Here is a 21,791-nt window from a genome sequence, read left to right as displayed (position 1 = left end):
CTCTCTCTGTGTCTCTCTCTCTCGTCAGTCTAGCTATAAGTTTGTCAATTTTGTTCATATTCTCAAAGAACCCACTTTTTGTCTATTATCCTATTGTGTTTCACTTATTTCTGTTCCAGTCTTCATTATTTTCTCCTTTCTGTGTGTTTTGGCTTTGTTTTGCACTTCTTTTTCTAAGTTTCTGAAACAGGAAAGTTAATGATTTGAGATCTTTTTAATTACAGTCAGTAAGAACTATAAACTTTTCTTGGATCACTGCTTTAACTGCATCCTATGAGTGCTGATATATTATGTTTTCGTTTTCTTCATCTCACAACAATCTCCAATTCCCCTTAGAATTTCTTCTTTAACCCACTGGTTATTTAGTGTGTGTTCTAAAATGTCTACACATTTGTCACTTTCTTCCAGTTTCTCTCTGTTACTGGTTTCTAACTTACTGCCACTGTGGTCAAAGAACACGCTTTGTATAAACTCCATCTTTTCAACAGTATGAAGGCTTGTCTGATGGCCTGGCAGATGGTCTATTCTAGAAGCTGCTCCACAGGCCCCACGTGTGTCCCGCTGCTGCTTGGTGTAGTGTTCCGTGGATATCTACTAGATCTAGTTGGTTTTCTATGTTGTTTATTCTTCTAGTTTCCGGCTTATTTGTCTAGTTTTTCTAACCGTTATTAAAAGCAGTATGTTGCTACTATTAAACAAGGCATTTTTTTTAAATGTTTGATGACACTGAAAAAATGCTTAGATACCAAGCAAAAAGCAATATTGAAATGTGCATGCATAACAGATTATATAATACCCACTATAAAAAAGAGTCTAGAGACTAAAAGACCAGAAAAAAATTAGCTAAACATTCAAGTGACAGCTTCTGAAATGATAAAGCCATACAGTAATTAAATTTTCCCAAATTTTTGAACAGTAAATCCATTACCCTAATTATTTCCAAAATGTTCTTAACTAGAAAATACGAATCCATATGAGTCGTGGGCAATACTAAGCTGTGCTACCTGTACCGTCAGTTCAGGGCCGCAAAGCCAGCCACTGCCCCTTTCCTGTCCCACCCACCAGCCACCCCAGGGAGCTCTCTGCTTGTCTCAACTTGTCTCACAGAACTACCACAGAAAATGTGCTACGCTCAGATGCTTTGGTTTTTACCGTTCGGTGTTTCTGAGATTAACTGTGGAGACACAGGCACCTAAGCTATGAGGAACACTTGAGGAAGTCAGGCGAAGGATGTATTTGGCAGTAGCCTCGGTTTAGACAATGCAAAAAAACAAGGTAGAGTAAAGTGACATGTAAATGCAAACAAGGAAAGCTAAAACAAATCATTCTCAAGCTGTAACTTATCAATGAGAAACTAGCACCAGCTGTTCTTGCCCTAGCTGTCACTCAAAGCCCTATTAATACTCTGATAATGGAAATAGGCAAAAGAATGGCAGGGCTGCTAAAATCCAGCCTTGATCATGTTCTCCGCATTACTCCTCTCATGTGTCGCCCTGGCTGCAGGGATTTTACCCGCCACCGCGACGGTATGCTCATCACAACTCGAGCAGGCCTCCAGCTCCAGGAGCCATATGTTAGAATGTCCTCTCTGGGCAAAACTACATGCTTAAGAACAACCTATGCTTCAGGAATCTGACTTACAAACAATAATATAAAAATCAATATTCTTTGTGTTTGCGTATGTCTGTGAGACAGAGTTTCGCTCTTGTTGCCCAGGCTGGAGTGCAATGGCACAATCTTGGCTCACCGCAACCTTTGCCTGCTGAGTTTAAGCAATTCTCCTGCCTCAGCCTCCTGAGTAGCTGGGATTACAGGTATGCGCCACCACACCCGGCTGATTTTTGTATTTTTAGTAGAGATGGGGTTTTTCCATGTTGGTCAGGCTGATCTGGAACTCCTGACCTCAGGTGATCCACCCGCCTCAGCCTCCCAAAGTGCTGAGATTACAAGCATGAGCCACCACACAATAAATATTCTTAATGTTCTTAAGTAAATGCACTGTTTATTCCAATCCCACAGCACATTTGCTTTCAATAGTAACTTAAGAGAAAATGACATAAAAAATCAAGTCCATGAGATATTAAACATACTGATGGTGTGAATCATTGCAAAATACTCTTTGCCTTCCAAAACGTAGTCCTACAGCTCCCGGGCAGCACAACCAATACCCGGTCACTCCAAGTTATCAGTCCAAGGCACTCAGTCAAGGCTGTTTCTACATTTAAGCAGCGCGGAGGCATCAAAGATGGGGAGCGGGGCAAACACTGCTTTGTTTCTTGCTATGCTAAAAATGTTTAAACTAAAACACAATTTTCTCCTTAAATTGTGGAATTCAAGGTGATAGAATAACGCTCCTTAATTCAAAATCAAATTTAACAAACCTAAAAGGAGTATGACAGCTGCTGCTTGAGAAGTACAGGCTTTGCTTCAAAATTGCACCATGCCTAAAGGAAAGAAAAACTAAAAAAATTTCAACAACAGTGGATGGTTTCACAAATTACGCTACGTGATCTCAATACAGTACTATGTACAGAAGGTAGAAATGATTTTTATAAAGATTTCTCAGTACATGGAAAAGCCTGTAAGGTTAAATGGGGGGAAAACATGAAACAAAATGTTATAGATAATATGCACTTGACAGTGTAAATACAATGCACAGAAATAAAGACCTGGAGGAAATACAGGAAACAGCCTGGTGGCCACACACAGGACGGCAACCCATGAGTGAGCACTGAGCCGGCAAGGGCCTGGGACGCCGGCGCAAAGGACGGGCTTGAACCACAGCTCAGGCTCCAGGCCGGATGAGTCCTCCTTCCCCGCAGCGCAGACCGAGACACTGGGACCCGAGCAGCCTGGAGAAGAGACCCAGGCTAGCTCAGAGGCCTACTCCTGGGTGGGGCAAGAGGTGGGGAAGGGCCCAGCCCCACACTGCTTGCCACACAGAGGTGATACCATGGTGTCACCCCCAAGGAACTGAAGTAGAGTGCGGACTCCCCACACGCAGATGACCACTGGTCTCTTGGGAGCAGAGAAAGTAGGGAGACCCTCCTCCAGCCCTCCCAGTGTGGCTGTGCGGGGAGAATGGATCTTAATCAAAGTGGAGGCTGCACAGTGAGGAGACAGGCTTCGATAAGTCTTCTCAACAGTGGGATGCCCAAGTATTTTAACTGCTCCTTCATAACGTACCTATGCTTTCCACTAGCTCTACACTGTTCCTATTAAAAGTATTTAAAAGCCATGTTTTTACATTACTCTATAACAATGAAGGAACAAACTTCAAAATAGTAAAAGGCAACTATGACAAACCAACAATCGACAGCACACTGGATGTGCGAAACCTGGACGCATGCCCCTTGAGAACCGGAACGAGACAAGGATGCTCACTCTCAAAACTCCAATTCAACACAGTACTGAAGTCCTTGCCAAAGCAATCAGGCAAGAGAAGGGAATAAAAAGCATCCAACAGGAAGAGGGGAAATCAAACTGTTTGCAGTCAACATGATTCTATGCCTAAAACACCCCATGGTCTCTGCCAAAAAGCTCCTAGATCTGAGAGATCCAACAAAGTTTCAGAACACAAAAATCTGTGTAGAAAAAGCAGTAGCATTTCTATACATCAACGATGTCCAAGCTGAGAGCCAAATCAAGAACACAATCCCATTACAACAGCCACAAAAAGAATAAACTACTTAGGAATACAGCTAACCAGGGACATTTAAGATCTCTACAACGAGAATTACAAAACACTGCTCAAAGAAACCAGAGATGAACATACAAATGGAAAACCATCCTATGCTCATGGATAGGAAGAATCACTACTGTTAAAATGAACACACTGCCCAAAGCAATTCACAAACTCAGTGCTATTCCTATTAAACTACCAATAAATGACATTTTTTACAGAATTAGAAAACAACTGTTTTAACATTCATATGAACCAAAAAAGAGTCTGAATAGCCAAAGTAATCCTAAGCAAAAAGAACAAAGCTGGAGACATCACAATATTCAGACTTGTAAATATACTTGTGGGAATACTTGAAACTATATTTCAAGGTTACAGAAACAAAAACAGCATGGCACCAGTACAAAAACAGACACAGAGACCAGTGGAACACAACACAGAACCCAAAAATAAAGCCATACATTTACAGCCATCTGATCTTTGACAAAATCAACAAAAGCACACAATGGGGAAAGGACTTCCTATTCAATACATGGTGCTGGGATAACTGGTCAGCCATACACTGAAGACTGAAACTAGACCCCTTTCTTAGACCAAAATCAACTCAAGATAGATTAAAGACTTACATAAAAATCCTAAAACCATATACACCCTGGAAGATAACGTAAAGAAATACCACTCTGGACACAGACCCTGGCAAAGATTTCATGACCAAGATGCCAAAAAAATTGCAACAAAAACAGAAATTAACAAATTGGACTTAGTTACACCAAACAGCTTCTGCACGGCAAAAAAAAACTATCAACAGAGTAAACATACAATCTACAGGAGAAAATATTTGCAAATGATGCATCCAACAAAGGTCTAATATCTAGAATCTATAAGGAACTTAATGAGCAAAACACAACCCCATTAAAAAGTAGGCAAGGGACACAAGACATCTTCCAAAAAAAAAGACAAATATGTGGCCAACACACACATGAAAAATGTTCAACGTCACTAATCATTAGAGAAATGCAAATCAAAACCACAATGAGATGCCATCACACACCAGTCAGAAAGACTATTATTAAAAAGTCAGAAAATAACATGCTGGCGAGGTTGTACACAAAAGGAAACGCTCATACACAGCTAGTGAGAACGTAGATAGTTAAGCCACTGTGGAAAGTACTTTGGTGATTTCTCTGAGAACTTAAAACAGAACCACTGTTCAACCCAGCGATCCCATTACTGGGTATGTACTCAAAGGAATATCAACTCTCCTACCATAAGGAAACATACATGTGTATGTTCACCACAGCACTATTTACAATAGCAAAAATATGGAATCAACCTAAATGCCCATCAATGGTGGACTGGGTAAAGAAAATGTGGCACTTACACACCATGGAATACTATTCAGCTATAAAAAAGAATGAAGATCATGTCCTTTGTGGCAACATGGAGGTAGAGGCCATTATTCCTAGAAGAACCATTGCAGGCACAGAAAACCAAATACCGCATACGCTCACTTCTAAGTGGGAGCCAAAAACGGAGTACACATGGACACAAAGAAGCAAACCACAGACACCAGGGCCTAGCTGAGGGTGAAGAGCAGGCGGGTGAGAATCAAAAAACTACCCATCAGGTATTATGCTCATTACCTGAGTAACTAAATAACCTGTACACCAAAACCCTGTGACTCACAATTTACCTATATGAAAACCCTGTACATGTACTCATGAACCTAAAATAAAAGTTAGAAATAAATAAATAACATACTAGTCGGGCATGGTGGCTTGTGTCTGAAATCCCAGCAATTTGGGAGGCCGAGGTGGGCAGATCACTTGAGGTCAGGAGTTCGAGACCAGCCTGGCCAACATGGTGAAATCCCATCTCTACTAAAAATACAAAGTTAGCCGGGCATGGTGGTAGGCGCCTATAATCCCAGCTACTTGAGAGGCTGACGCAGGAGAACAGCTTGAACCTGGGAGGCGGAGTTTGAAGTGAAGCCAAGATAAACAATGTTAACTTCAAAAATTAAGTGCTATATATTATTTTGATGTTTAAACAAATATTAATAAGCAAAGTGCTCCATAAACACAAAACTTTCTGTAGGGATCCAATTCAACAGAGCTTCTCCAAGGTACTGAGCTTCTCTGCACAAAGCATGACACACACGTGAGACACAGTCCCCGGATTCGAGGAGCAGTGAATCTACCCGGGAGAGGCACGACAGGAAAAAGGAAAACAGAGCACACGTCAGGAATGAAACGGAATCACAGTCTCCAAGAGTTTCAGGGAATATATGGAAATTTTACCTTTACATATTTCCCTTCTAAAAAGTTATGGTGTAATTGTCATAGGACATGAACAAATGATTATTAGAATAATGAGAAAATACCCAGCTTTAAGCCAGGCACAGTGCCTCATGCCGGTAATCTCAGCACTTTGGGAGGCCAAGGAAGAAGAATTCCTTGAGTCCAGGAGTTTGAGACCAGTCAGGGCAAAATAGCAAGACCCTGCTTCTACAAAAAATACGTGGTGGTACACACCTACAGTCCCAGCTACTTAGGAGGCTGAGGTGGGAGCATCACTTAAACCTGAGAGGTTGCGGCTGCCATGAGCCATGATCACACCACTGCACTTAGCCTGGGCAATAAAGCAAGACTGTCCCTCTCCTTCATTCATTCATTCATTCATTCATTCATACATATGCATACCTATTACTCAGCTTTAAGCCTGGAAGAAAACAACAGCGTGTGCATACATTATAAGATGGTTAAACAGTCACATAAAGGTTGCCTCTTACAACAGGGAATTTGGCACTGGGCAAGAAGGCTGTCAACACTGCAGGTGTGCTGGGCCGTGGGGAAAACAGCAGCAACCAGGAATTTATTTATTTATCTTTGCAAATAATGATTTCTAGAGGCGACATCTCTTCTCCTCAGAGTTTTTATCACAGTTTGAGAGTAACAGGCAGAACTCGGTCTCTTTAAATCTCAGTTCACTAAAGTCTACCCAAAAAAAGAGTGAAAGATAATGACAAATGTTGACCAGGATAAGGACAAACTCACGCAGGAAGAGGAAACAAAGGTCCTCACACACTGCTGCGGGCGTGGAAAATGGAGCCACCACGTGGGAAGACAGTCCGACAGATCGTTAAACGCAGTTACACGTGACCTAGCAATTCTACTACCGGTTATAAACCAAGAGAAATGGAAACACACATCTACGTGAAAACTTGTACATGAATATTCATAGCAATGTGATGCCTGTTAGTCAAAATCTTAGTCAAAAATGGAAACAACATTAGTCGAAAAACTGAAACAACTGAAACGTCCATGAGCGGCTGAGTGGAGAAACACGTGCAGCGTTCCCACCACGGACCGTTATCCAGCTACAGGAAGGAAGAAGCACTGATGCGCGATGCGTGGAGGAACCCTGAAAGCAGGATGCCGAGTGGAAGGGCCTGGCTACTCAGGAGTGGCCATTTCCTGCCTGGTACATCACGGGCACCACTGCCACGCTCCAGCATTTCCCTCCTGCCGGGGAACCAGCGGGGGCACGCGGCAGGCAAGGAGCTGTGGATCTTGAGGGGCCCTGGACACGTGGCGAATGCACGTCCCCAGAAAGAGCCCAGCTCCCACTCAGGGCTCATGGATCTGTCTGCTGTTGCGAGACAGCCCCTGAAGAAATCCCACACCCAGGGGATTTCTTACACGTTCGATTAACTGGGATTCCGTCCTGTACTTCAACATCAAAGAAAGAGAAAAATCCAAGTAGCAACGCAAGGTCGTCCCCAGAAGCAGGCCAGCTGCAGCTCTCAGGAGGCAGCGCACGCCCAGGCTAGTGCCACGGGCAGGAGGCCCAAGGACTGGCAGGTGCTCAGGCGTCGAGACCAGACTCCCATTACCAGGCTCTACCATCTGAAGGAACAGTCCACTTGAAGAGCCTCACTAAGCAGAGCATCAGAGGTTGACTTGCTTGAAGACCCAGCAAACTAAGAGTTCAGCAAACCAGAACAGCCTCTCTGAAGGGCACCCGTGCCTCTGTCGGTGCTGGAGGCTGCGAGTCCCTGGTCTGTGAGCTTCCCAAGAAACTCTCCAATCTCAGCCATGCAGCTGCCAGACTCAATGTTCAAAGACAAAAACCCAAGCACCGTGGCTGGGGGTTTTGCACAACCCTGGGACTCCACCCCAAGCTTCTCCTTCTCAGCACCGAAGCCCAGGCGGCCCTGCCCTTCCTCCCAGTGCCACTACTTGTCACTGCGCCTTGGATTCCAGGCTGGCCCTCCTGCTGCCCTCTCTGAACGCCCGGCCTCAACCTGGCTCCCCCTCATCCCACGAGATATGGCTAAAATGTCACTTCATCCTGGAAGCCTCCTCTGACCCCTAAACGGGGACAGGTCCTCACAGCAGCCCATACTTCCTGTTGATAATGTGAACGCTAATTACTTTAATTAAGACTTTAAATTACTCATCTATAATCTGTCTCCTGTGCTATAACCACAGGCTCCAAGAGGGCAGGGATCAGGCTTTCCTTGGTCTGTTGCCCGGCTCCCACAGCACAGGGTCAGCAGATGCTCTGTCAACACTCGCTGAATTGAACTGAAGTCACCTCCCAACCCAGCGCCCTGCACCAGACCCAGCACCAGGGCAGGGGCTCCATGAAGGGCTGCGTGAATGACAAAACCTTAGCCCTAAGGGAGCTGGACAGCGCCCCACGCAAGTGAAACGTGTCTTTACAGCATAATGAAATGGATTTGTAATATACTATGTTGTAAACGTTTCTTTACAACAAAGTGAAATGGACTTGGACTATACTAATGAACATTCCCCAAACAGAGGAAGCAAGATCTAGAAAGGACTACAAACGCCACAACCACATGTGAAATCGGGACCAAACATTTATCTTGGTCCACTTCATAGTCAACTGACAGAAATAAATGGTACGTTTTACACAGATGTTCGGAAGTGACACTGTACACCCACAATGTGTAGTTGTGTTCTGATGTGTGCATGTGTGTGTGATGGGGGATGTGGGAAGGCAGGGAGAGTGTCCCTGCGCTCATCTGAAAACACCACTTACAAGACACAAATTCCATTTTCCCTTGTCTTTCCTTCTGCTGGACAATTAAGATCGTGGTCATGCCCCTTCCTCCTGTCTTGCAGATAATCAGGCCAATGCATTAAGAATCACTTGGGTCTTACAACAGAAGTTGGTGGTAAAGCAGTTAAGACAAACTTATTTACCACATTAATTAAATGGTCTATTTAACATGGAATATCAATTCTCTAATCACATCTCAGTTGAACTTCTCCTTTCAATTAACAACGCTGAAGTCTACTGACAGAGGTCCTACTGTTCTAGGATCATTAAGAGCATTTTCATTATCTGCCAAATGAGGGGTAAGAGGCAGAAAAGCAAGCACCCTCAGGAGCGGCCTCTCCTCTACTTAAGAGACGATTAGGGAGTGAGCGCAGCAGCTCTCATTAGTTGCTTAGCAATGAGGCAACCTCCTATGAAATCATAAATGGGGACAAAGTGTGAGAGGGGTTGCAATGAAATTCACTACGTGGCTATGTCCCCATCCTCGGAGGATAATCTGTCCTTGGGTAAAGCTCATCTCTCCAGATTACAGGAAGGGTGCGACTCTGAAGCCAACCACGAACTGCAAAGGCTAAAACAGCACATAACGAAAACGGGCAAGCGCCAGGCCTGGAAGGCTTGCAGGAAGACAAAACCAGTTTAAATTCAAATGCGGCAACAAAACAGTCACGTCCCTGCTCTCCTGTTTTTTACTCACAGACGAGTTAAAAAGGAGATCCTCACTTTTATCATCAGAGGTTTTAACTTAAAACATATTCAAAACAGATTCAGTTCTGTTACAGTTGACTGTGATCAAGAAAGTTTACACAGTACTCAGAAACAGCACAGCTCGACCTCACTGTTCCGCCAGTTACAAGTAATTAATACTCTCAGAACACAAAACGTTACTAGTATATCAAAAGCAGAAAAGTGATGAAATGCCACAGAAACGCACTTAAAGATTTGGTTTTCAGCTTGTAAGCAAAATATGCCACTGATATTCTATCACATTAACCTTATCCATTAAATTCAAACCATTGGATGGGCACAGTGGCTCACACCTGTAAACCCAGCACTTTGGGAGGTCGAGGTGGGTGGATCACGAGATCAGGAGTTCAAGACCAGCCTGGCCAACATCGTCAAACCCCGTCTCTACTCAAAATACAAAAATTAGCTGGGTTTGGTGATGCATGCCTGTAATCCCAGCTACTCCGGAGGCTGAGGCAGGAGAATCACTTGAACCCAAAGAGACAGAGGTTGCAGTGAACAAAGATCGCGCCTCTACACTCCAGCCTGGGTGACAGAGCAAGACTCCATCTCGTAAATAAGAAAAAAACAATTTCAAACCATGAAAGCCAGCACTGTGCTGGCCTTCAAAATAAACTACACTCCCCACGTACACTATTTATCTTCACATATTGTTAAAAAGAAGATACTAATAATCACAACTGCAACTTCATGTCTTCAGTGGTCGGGCACGTGGATGAAAGACATTTTGGAAGCTGTTGTCAACGAGAAAACTCTTTCTCTAAGATTACTTAACATTAATGACATTAAACTGAAGGGTGATTTTTGGTATTTTTATAATTATGCATAGTAACACACAGCAAGTGCACTAAAGTTCACGTTTAACGTTTGCGAGAAATCTTACCTAAGTATTCGCAAATGAAGACCACAAAGAAAGGCGTGACCAGGTCATTTATCCCCTGAACATACCCGCTGGCGGGGTGGCGGATTGCCCAGATAAACAAGATCCTTTCAAAAATCTGAAAGAAAATGGAACAGGTGGTAAAGCAAAAAGTAAACACAGCAGAAACTTTAAAATGCAAGCATTCTGTTACTCAAAATGTGTATTATCAATATTTTTTCATTGTTCCTAATATTAAAATTCAAATGTAAACAAATATGTATTGCTTTTTTTTTTCTGAGACGGGGTCTTACTCCGTCGTCCAGGTGCAGTGCAGTGGCACCACCTCGGTTCACTGCAACATCTGCCTCCCACATTTGAGCAATTCTCTCAACACAGCCTTCCAAGTAGCTAGGACTACAGGCACATGCCACCACACCTGGCTAATTTTTGTATTTTTTGGTAGAGACAGGGTTTCACCATATTGGCTGAGCTGGTTACGAACCCCTAACCTCAAGTGATCCACTCACCTCGGCCTCTCAAAGTGCTGGGATTACAGGCGTGAGCCACATGTATGGCCCTTAATTTTTTTTTTTTTTTTAAGTTTCAATTATCTTAAGTATTTACTGTCTCACAAGCAATGTGGCCCATTTCATCCACCCCTGGCCCATTCCACCCAAAGCCGGCTCTCACAGCAGGAGCTCTCTGCTCCTCCACACCCCTCGGGCCCCGGTGCAGCGGCCCCCAGCCTATCAGTGAAGACCCCCTCAGTGAGGGAGGCAAGGATGGGTGAGCAAGCCAGAGGATGAATGGATGGACACGTGAGTGGATGGACGCTCTAAATTTTCCTCATAAAGTAAACGGGTTTCTTTATAAACTCCGCAAAGTTATCAGCATTCAGGAAGACAAACTTAAACATCTTTCACCACTTACAAAACCTCCCCAGGGCCGGGCGCGGTGGCTCAAGCCTGTAATCCCAGCACTTTGGGAGGCCGAGGCGGGTGGATCACGAGGTCGAGAGATCGAGACCATCCTGGTCAACATGGTGAAACCCCGTCTCTACTAAAAGTGCAAAAAATTAGCTGGGCATGGTGGCACGTGCCTGTAATCCCAGCTACTCAGGAGGCTGAGGCAGGAGAATTGCCTGAACCCAGGAGGCGGAGGTTGCGGTGAGCCGAGATCGCGCCATTGCACTCCAGCCTGGGTAACAAGGGCAAAAACTCCGTCTCAAAAAAAAAAAAAAAAAAAAAAAAAAAACCTCCCCAGGCATTCAGTTACCCAGCCAGGCGTGCAGGAGCCAGCCCAGCCGCTTCCCCTTCCAATGCTCCCAATATATTCAGTTGACCCTTCTCTCCACCATCCCCTGTACTCACTCTCTCCCACCTTCACTCATAAGGAAGGTTGTGTTATACCAAGGCACAGCAATCCTGTCACCCACACCATACACACACACACAGAGCTCAAGACCCCCCCACCGACAGAGCCCCTCTACCACCACAGGCCCAGCACAGTACCCCCGCCCCTCAGTCTAGCCCCTGCCCCAGGGTCTCCCCAGCCACATTCTGGCTGCACTAAGCTGCAGCGCTCCTCTGCGACTGAGCCTGCCAGCCGTCAGCCCACACTCCTGCCACTGCCTGGAAAGCCTGCCCCTCCTGCACCTGGAGTCTCGACTACCCTGGCTTTCAGAATTCTTCAAGCACCGCTCCCTCCTCGAAGACTCTGCTGCCGCCTGATCCCTCACCGCCTCTTTTAGGAAGAGCCAACCACTTCCCACTTTGCGGCCCTCCGGTTCCCACTCCTCTCCACTGAGTCACTGGCTGGCGGCTCCAGCCTGACCTCCGGGCTGCCTGCCAGCTAAGGCCGGATGCAGCTGCTCTATCCAGGCCTGTCCATACAAACCAGGCACAGGCACAGAAGGGAGACTTCAGGAGCAAACGCCCGAAACACACATGAACTCCATCGTTTCCATACACACTCGGCCCCACAGAGCCACCCACACTTGCGCCCAGACGACTCCATGCCTCCCGCGTCGCCTACAATCCTAAACCTTACTGGGCTTGGCATTCCCCATCCCCACAATCACCATCCACCCAGGACTTACAAAGGAGGGACCGGGGCCGACAGGTGAAGTCTCTCAACCCAAGGAACGCTATCTGGAGTGGCATCGCCAGCCTGTCGTCCACACAGTTGGTCCAATGAGTGACAGAGCCACCGCCTGGCACAGCAGGCACCTGAGGGCGCTGCTGGATGAATATACATTCATGCACATAAATCCACACACGGTTTTCATCTCAGTCCACAACGTTCTAGACAGAACTGAATATTTAGCATCAAAGACTGAACCCACTCAACAACACAGTGCCATTTAAGAATTTCTCATGCACAGAAGCTTAGCAAATGATGACAGTGCTATTTAACCAAGCTGCAAGTAGCAGCCAGTGGAGCCGTGCTGCGGGCAGCCCCTCGGTGGCCCCAGAGGGAGATGAACGCGCAGGGCAGCAACAGGAAGGGCCCCCTGGTCAACAGCACCTCACCACAAGTCACAAACGCGCAGCCCCTGTCCTGCCCGGCCACTGGGTCATGAAGAAAGCCCAGGGGACAGCGTGTGAGACTAGAATACAAGCAGGCCAGGTGCATGAGGCAGGCACAGGACAGGGGTACAGCCCAACAGCCCTTAAGTCTGCTCACCAGCAAGCCTCTGAGGAGCGTCTGAGCCCCCAAAAGGGAGCACAGGGTGGAAGGGACAGGGGCCACACAAGGACAGGAGGAGGAGCAACAGGAGGAAAAGGAATGACACAGAGGTGGTGACTCCACGGAAGCTGACCACACAGAGTCATGAAGAAACGGGGAAACTCTGCCCAACACCTCCTCACCAAGAAGGCCCAGGGTGCCCAGGGCCACTGACATCCCTCCACGCACGTCCAGAGGGCCATGGCAGCCACCAGCCACCAGACCCAGCTCTGTCACCATGCAGTGTCCTCTACAGCCCAGGGAGCTGGTGGTGCAGCGCCCCCGGAGCACGCACCCCGGACAGGGAGAGTCAAGGCAGGCACCACCCAGAGCAGGGGGCAGTTGCGCTGCAGGGCTGGGGGGAGGGGACGGAGACAGAGAAGGGACGGAGAGAGACACAGAGAGAGAGAGAGAGACAGACAGACAGACAGACACTGTGTGTGTGTGTGTGTGTGTGTGTGAGAGAGAGAGAGAGAGAGAGAGAGAGAGAAAATTTAGGCAGTGGAGCACACCCACCGTTTGCCAAGGCCCTCACTTTCAGAGAGCTTGTCTCACGCAGCCACACACGCTGTCTCTCTCTAGCCTGATCTACTCATAAGCATGAATGCAGTACTACCCTCAGCAGCCTAATTGCTGGAGAAAACCAATATGGCAAATAGGACGCACCCAACTTCACCCAGGGAGGACACCAACAGGAGCCAGCTCCTCTCCTGGCGACAAGCTCCTGGGATCTGTGGAATGTGGAAGGGGGAACGGGCTGCTGCAGCGGGAGAGAGCTGGGCAGGCCGGGGCCGCGGACTCAGTTCAGCAGCAAGAGCCTCGGTGAGGCCGGGTCTACGAGCTGCACCTGACACAGGCTGAGTCCTGCCTACGCCCAGCCTCGGGAGGGACGCGGAAAGCACCACGGGGCCAATGAGCAGCACCTAACAGGCAGGGCAGGAGGCGGCTGAGCCTTTAGCCAGCACACGGTGCTGGAGCACTGCACAGTGAGCTTCCTTTCAGAAGCCAGCCAGCAACCCCGCAATCACGTGCTTCCCCCAATCCAAGCCAGGGTGGAGAGCCTCTGCCCGCCCAGCCTCCTGGAAGCGCTGCCCGGCCTGGGGAGTAAGCACTCTGAAAGAGCATGCTTGTATTACTTTGAGGAAAATGGAGAACTCTGCTTTGTTATTGACTGAAGAAAGCTACTGGTCGGTCCAAAGCATTCGATTGAACTCTGCTGGATGTCCACTTTCATCCCACTAAGATGTAAATAAAGGATGGGCGGCTCAAGCATTGAAGAAAAATGACCTTTAACGAGGGAAGCAGGCTGAAACAGTGAGGAGAGGGTGCCCGTGGAGGCACGTGACACCACACACGGCCTGGCTCGCCACTAAAGGCATGTGCGCTTAGGCCGCCACTGCAAAGGCCCGCCCCTTAGAAAATCGCAGGGAGACCTGAGGACCCCACATACCATCACCACTAAAGCAAACCTCAAAAGGCTGTGGCACCCAACCCCTTCTCCTCGCTCCCCTGCCAGAAGCCTGACTACCCTCACCTTGTGCGCGGTCCGCAGGGACAGTCTCCTGGCTGGTCTTCCTGCCGTCACCCCCACTCCACATCCCGCTGAGCAGCAGACGATGCTGCTGAAAATGTCAGGTCACACCACCGGTCCCCTGTGGCTTCCTGAGACACTGACGAGAAGACGCACTCCTGAGCAGGCCTCAGGTGCGTGCCCAGCTGCTCCCTGCTCTCTGGCTCCTCACTGGCACTGGGTGCTCTCTCGCCAGGCCCAGCCACTCTGCGGCCGTCTCAGGCCTTTGTACCACTGCTCTTTGCAACTGGAATCCCCTTTCTCCCAACCTTCCCAAGGCTCCCACGGTGTTCCACCCAAGGTCTTAGTTCACAGGCGACAAGCTCCTCTACCACTGCCCTACCCAAAGCAGCAGCTCCTCCACCGCGCCAGCCCGGCTCCGGCCTGGCTCTCATCCAGTTCAAGGTGAGTCCCTGGGAAGGGTCTCCTCAGGACTGACGACGGCACAGAGGACTGCCAAGCTCTTTGTGGCTGAACGGAGGCGCAGGTGGCACAGGCGCCCCCTGGTGCCTGGCATGTGAGCCCTCCCCTCCGTCCATTCTCCAGGTTTTGTGCCACTGGCAGGACCTGGGCTCATCCTGGGGGTCTGTGTGGGCAGATAATGGCATGGGTGCCTGCCTGGGTTTGCGATCAGCCTCTCCCATCTGTTTCCTCTACCAGGCAATGCTGCAGCCTGGCACCTCAAAGGCCAACCAGTCAGGACCTCAGGACCTCCACCTGTCTGAGTGGAAAAATGCACAGAGAGGAAGAGCAAGAAGTAACTCCATTGAAATAGACGGGGAAGATAGGCACACTCAGTGAAGGAAGACTGCACAGAGGTGACGGGAAGAGAGGGTGGTGAAGGCTGAGGAGGGAGAAGGAGCGGAGCCTTCTATGCAGAAACAAGAGCATGTGCACACACACGGAGAAGAAAACACACACAGAAGAGTGTAAGTGCAGCCGGGCGCGGTGGCTCAAGCCTGTAATCCCAGCACTTTGGGAGGCCGAGGCGGGTGGATCACGAGGTCAAGAGATCAAGACCATCCTGGTCAACACGGTGAAACCCCGTCTCTACTAAAAAAAAAAAAATTAGCTGGGCATGGTGGCACATGCCTGTAATTCCAGCTACTCAAGAGGCTGAGGCAGGAGAATTGCCTGAACCCAGGAGGCGGAGGTTGCAGTGAGCCGAGACCGCGCCATTGCACTCCAGCCTGGGTAACAAGAGCGAAACTCCGTTTCAAAAAAAAAAAAAAAAGAAGAAGAGTGTAAGTGCACAGATCCACACACAGAAGAGTGTTAAGTGCACAGATCCACACACACAGAAGAGTGTAAGTGCACAGACCCACACACACTGGAGTGTAAGTGCACAGATCCACACACATAGAGAAGAGCTCACGTACACAGAGAACATAAGAAAACATGCTATGTTCACAAAGAAAAGAGTATGCGTACACACACAGAGGAGAGCACACACACATGTGAAAAGTACATGCGCATATATACACACACGCAGGAAAGAGCCCGCGTATACACACACACAGGAAAGAGACCGCATGTACACACGCACAGGAAAGAGCCGGAAAGAGCCTGCGTATACACACGCACAGGAAAGAGCTCGCGTATACAGAGAGCCACATGCCTACATACACAAAAAGAACACACGTGCACAAGAGCACACACACAGAAGAGCACTGACCCACACACAGCCACGGGCCAGGGAAACAGCTCAGGGTCTACCTGGGAACCTGGGAATTCCATGTGGCTGAGAAATGGAACGAGCAGCCTTTCCTTAGTGACTTGACTCGTAGGTGGGAAAGCTGTTTCTTTTCTCTCTGAAAAGCCTTCCTATTTCCTAGCCACAAGCCAAGGATGTGGGCTGGAGAGGCCCTGCCAGATGAAACACACGGTGTGTGCTCCCGCATCTGCCATGGGTGCCGAGGCCCTGCTACTGAGAGGAGACCTGAGTGTGTGCTTCCTGCTTGGGGATGTGCTGCCCGCAAGCTGTGTCCAGGCCTACCATCCCCCACTGTAGACGGCCGGCACCCCGGCAGCTCAGCTGTCCTGAGTGCACACCAGCCTCAAAACGAAATCACTGCCACAAACCAACAAACCACGCAGAGCCAGGCAGCCCCTCCCCGACATTTATTCTGGGCAGACTCTCCTCGTTCTTCATGTAATTATGGATCTAAACTCACCTCCTGGCTGCTTATCCCCCTATCACAATAGGTATTAATTTAGAAAGTTAAGAAAACAGCTATGGTTTACATTTCTTTGGGTAGCAGCAGGGAAGAAAAGGTAAGTAACTTGCTTCAACTTCCTGCAGCCGCCCTTTCTCCCATCACTGCTATGCTGGGGACACACCAAGAACCAAGATGGCTCCACCCTGGACTAAGCCAAACGCAGGTCGCAGGTCACAGGTCCCCGGTCCCAGGTGCCAGGTGCCCCGCACGTGGCTGAGAGGCTAAAAATGTGAGCCCCACCTGCCTGCAATTCACCCTAGCTCGACTCACCGCAGCTGCGGGACCTCCCATCACCCACCAGAAAAGTGCAAAAGGAGCAGCCATCCCAGCAACACGGCAGACAGGAACCAGAAAATCCCCACCGCCTAGGATCATGGAAAAAAGATTCCATCAACAGAGAATGCCTGGGGACACTGGAAGGTCACGACCCCAGAAGGATGGAGAAGGAGCTCTGATTCCCACCTACCCACAGGTTAGGGAACAGCCTACAGGAAACCAGCAGGGAGGGGGAAGCTCGGCCCCCAAGTTCAGGATGTCCCTGAACATGCCCCAGAGACTCCCATGGCCCCAACCTCTGGAACCTCTGGCCCTCAAGTGTCCACCTTGAGAGACATGCTCAGCTCAGTCCCCAGAGGCCCTGCCTGCCCCTAGCCTGCCTGCTGACTGCAGGCTCCTCTTCCGGCTCCCAGGGCTGGAAGCTAAGGATGCTGGCCCAAGGGATGACAGCTCAGGACACCATGCACAGACCCGAATCAATCCGCTGCTTTTCCAACTTGCTCACTAAAGGCTCTGAGCAGAGGCGACAGTCACAGACCCCGAGCTCTTCATGCCAGCGAGCTGTGAGGCCAGCTGACAGGATGACTGTCCCCATCAGAAAGAACAAGAGGACTTCTCGAGGCCTGGGGCTCCCTTTCCTTGCGACTGCTGTTGTTCTCACTGACTCACCCCTTTTATCTTCTGTCTTAAATCACTTCATATGAGGTGTGCTGGTGTTCTGAAATGGCAAAACTAGTTCTAATCCCAAAGTAATTTAGTATCGTTTTAAAAACTCCGTCCCAAATCACCTAATTTGCACTGTGCCATCTGAGGGTCCCCACCATCCCCCTCTGAAAGCCGCAGGGGATTTAAAGCATCTCATCCTAATAATCACCATCAGGCAAGCCAGGAAAGCGCTCACAGCCGAGAGCGTTCGGATGGTGTCGCCAAGCGGTAACCTAAACATACCTGGCCGTATGACGTTCACCATAATGAGCTCGCCACACATCAGACATCACTGAAAGCCTGTTGTAAGAAGAGGTCCCATCCCCAACACCAAGGGACACATGCTGTGGGACTTCCAAGCCCTGCATCAAATAATCGGACCCTTTATGTTTTTGTTTCTTCCAAAAACTGCCTGGAGCCAGTTCTAAGCTTTTGCTCTCAGAACGGTAAATACATATACATTTATACACGTATATATCTACACACACACATATATATGTGTACATATATATATGACAGATTTCATATCATTTTTTCCAAATCGGTATTGTCAAAGTCTAGAGGGTGGCACTTGAGAGGGGTAAAGCTAAGCGCACCACTTCCTCTGAAGGTGCATCCACAGGCAGCTAGGCCCTGGGCAGCTGCCCAGCAGGCTCTGAGCAACCGATGCTTTCCCGGTTTGCTGGGAGTTCCTGCCACCCCTCAATCCCAGCCGCTATCCAGTGCCTCCATTGCTGCGTTAGCCTCAGCTAGAAAAGAAGTCGGGTAAGACTCTCCTAAGGGAAATTCCTTTCCTCTTCCCGCCACTGAGGCAGCCGGGCAGCAGTGGCCCGGCCCAGAGGAAACAGGCTCCTGTGTGCTGCTGCTGCTTACCCTGCCGGGCAGCACAGGAAAAACAGCCACAGTCCACTGAGGGGGCCTCTCCGTCTCCCCATGCCCCCGGGACAGGGCCTGATTCCTCAAACTCCCTCAGGACACCGCTGGACCCTCAACTCCGCCTCAAGGCAGTGACCAGAGGAAAGGGCTAGGTTGGAAGTCCACTGAAGCGAACCAGGAAGAGCCAACAGGTCCCCAAATTCAAGCGGCAAAAGCCAGAGTTACTGACCCAAGAATCTCCGATAAGAAGCCTAGCCAGCCAGAGCAGCCGTCACTGTGGGGAGGGCACCAGCCTGGCTCAATGCAGGGAGAGGTCCTGGTCCGCAGCGTCCCTGAGTGCAGCCGCCCCTGCAGGCTGACCTGGCTCTGCTACCATCCTGTGGGTTCTCAAAAGGGAGCCCCTTCGCCTGCAGCCTGGGACACCTGTGCCATTGAACTTCACCTTGGCCCTTAGCCCCAGGCACCTACCAGGCTGAGGTCTGTGCACCCTACAGGGCATGAGGCTGGGCTGCAAAGTCCCCTGAGGAAAAGACCCACAGAGACACCAAGTGCACCAGAGAGGGGTCCCAGCCCAATCAGGCCAGGAAATAAAGAAATCACGGCAGGGAAGTGAGGCGGCCCCAGCAATTTGGCATTACCCTCCAGATCCACGCCCCATACGCTGCCCCTCCTCGGGCTGTCTTCTCCAATTCTTTCAACCGCCCTGGAATGGAGTCGGCAGGACACCAACTGTGGTTTCACTCACAACCTCACGTGATCTCCCTGCGTTTCATGCCCGTCTGTCTTCATCCCTGTCTGTCTTCATCCCTCACTCCAACAGAGTGCCACTGAGGACAGACACATCTGAGTCTCCGGGTCATGGACGTGCCCACCAGGTGTCTGCTGTTGTTCTTCAGGGAATCACAAGCCTTACAACTTCGTGTGTCAAAAATCCAGAAGTTTTCCTTGCAGTTACCGCAGGAAAGGTGAAGACCATGTGCCCACTGGCACGGGACTCTTCCTGGAGGCGGAGAGTCAGCTCAGTGGAAGGGCTGCTTCAGCAAGCAGCAGACACGACGAGGCCCTGTCCCAGGACAACGGCTCCCAGTCCAATGAGCCAGCTATCCTGAAGTAGTGACATTATCTAGCAAAGGGCCATAAAGGAAGGATGCCCTAATATGTGGCTGTGTTAAATGACAACAAAGAATAATCTGAAATGCTTCAAACAAGAAACACCCACTGGATATTATCAGCTACTAAAGGTCTGGTCACATTCTTGACACTCACATCTTTGTTGGAGGGTGGGAATTCATTAAAAGTAGCACAAACTTTAAACTCTTTCCAAAGGATCCTTTCTGCAAGTCAGTTAATACTCAACAATAATAAAAACGGTTGCTACTACTGGTTACCACCAGGGCTGAAGAAATTTTAAAAAGGAGGCACTACCAGTTTCCTTGCCCCATTTCAGAAGCCTGAGCGCCATAACACACACGCCGATTCAGAAGGAAAAGGTTCTCCCTAAAAGCCTCAGCAGCACTCTCCCACAGAACTGCTGGAGGGGCTTGAGGTCCCCTGCTAGAGAGCTCCGTCTTCACGGTATCCACCTAACCAACACCCCCATGCCTCTGAGGCAGGCCCGGAGCACCGGCACACCAGGGAGCTGAGGGCTTGTGCATACTGAAAAGGGCAACAGACTGAAACGGAAAACGTTGCTGGGCTCACATTCACTTATAAAAACTCTGCAGAAATTTTAAAATATCAAAATTCTACAATATGCATCAGCAATGTGACTTCACAGCATATATAAAAAGCTCCATGGAGTTAATTTCTGTGAGAAGAGAAACAAATACAGAGTTCTACTGAGATGATCTGCGGGATTTACAGCCCTCAAATCGAGTAGGCTCAGAAAGAAGAAATTTTTTACAACTCAAGATTCTGCAACATGATTCAAGCAACATTCCCCCCACGTGAATTCTAACACCTGATGAATAAAACCAAAATCAAACTGTAGAAATCTAGAATATGGGTTAAAAGGCAATCCTATATCAAACAAAATACACATTGAGTACACCAAAACTACTGACTCTATGTTTACAACCTAATTAGTAGGTAGAACCCTCTTAAAACAAGCAGTAACACCACATTTGGTGTGTGAATCACCCAACATTCACCTCAATTATGTTAATTTACAGCCTACGTTCTGCGCCCACATCAGGTGTCTCGCTAGGTTAGCAAAACACAGAGGTTTCATTATAGCCAAAGAAGTAAGTACTGAAAATAAAGAATACTTTCGCACAAAGCATCACAGGGTCACTATTACCAGAGAAAATGCCGCAACTGAGAGTATTACACGTCGGAGCACAACGGTCAGAAAGCCCTTTCCAAATTGGAGAGAAGCCTGGCTTCCACGTCCAGCAGCACAGCACGTGTTACCGAACCTGATCCCGCGGTGTGGCCTGGCACGCTAGTGCCCAACAACCTTCCTCCTGAAACGCACTTTTAAAAATCCGTCACGACCAATTTGGATTTACTTCAGGAATATATAGTTGGGTCATTTTGGCTTTGGGAAAATCTAATAAAATTCACTACGTTAACAGATCGAGTAAAGAAAAACGTATTACCTCAGATAATGGGAGGAAAAGGATTTGATAAACCTCTACAATCATTTATGATTTTAAAACTAAGAGCAAGGCACCTTCCTTCACATAATAAAGATTAAAATCACAAGTCAGTGGTGCGATTTTTCCCTTTAAAAGATTAAAACTTTCCCCTTTAAAAGATTAAAATTTTATCATAAACAATTTTTAAAATATTTAAAAGATTAAAATTTTTCCCTCTAAAGATTAAAATCACAAGTCAATAGTGCAATTTTCCCCTTTAAAATCAGCAGTGAGGCCAGGCTGTCTGCTTTCCCCACCAAAATTAGTACATGAGGGTTCACAGAAAATTTATTTTGGCCGGGCGCAGTGGCTCACTCCTGTAATCCCATCACTTCGGAAGGCTGAGGTGGGTGGATCACGAGGTCAGAAGTTGAAGACCAGCCTGGCCAAGATGGTG

The 21,791-nt window shown here is 48.4% G+C and overlaps 1 protein-coding gene across 5 annotated transcripts in view; it reads right to left on the bottom strand.

Moving 5' to 3' along the window:
* The window catches only part of TBC1D22A (TBC1 domain family member 22A), a 366,614-nt gene that overhangs the window by 216,458 nt on the left and 128,365 nt on the right, over positions 1 to 21,791 (bottom strand). For all 5 annotated transcript variants that reach the window (XM_074391214.1, XM_003932758.4, XM_074391215.1 and 2 more), the window contains one exon: positions 10,404 to 10,518. In XM_074391214.1, the coding sequence (XP_074247315.1) occupies positions 10,404 to 10,518 (115 nt within the window). The remainder of the gene's footprint in view (positions 1 to 10,403; positions 10,519 to 21,791) is intronic.

This window comes from Saimiri boliviensis, chromosome 21 (genome assembly GCF_048565385.1).
Source record: "Saimiri boliviensis isolate mSaiBol1 chromosome 21, mSaiBol1.pri, whole genome shotgun sequence".
Classification (NCBI taxonomy): Eukaryota; Metazoa; Chordata; class Mammalia; order Primates; family Cebidae; genus Saimiri; species Saimiri boliviensis.
Note: the sequence above shows the minus strand (reverse complement) of the source record. Positions and strands in the feature narration are given on the sequence as shown.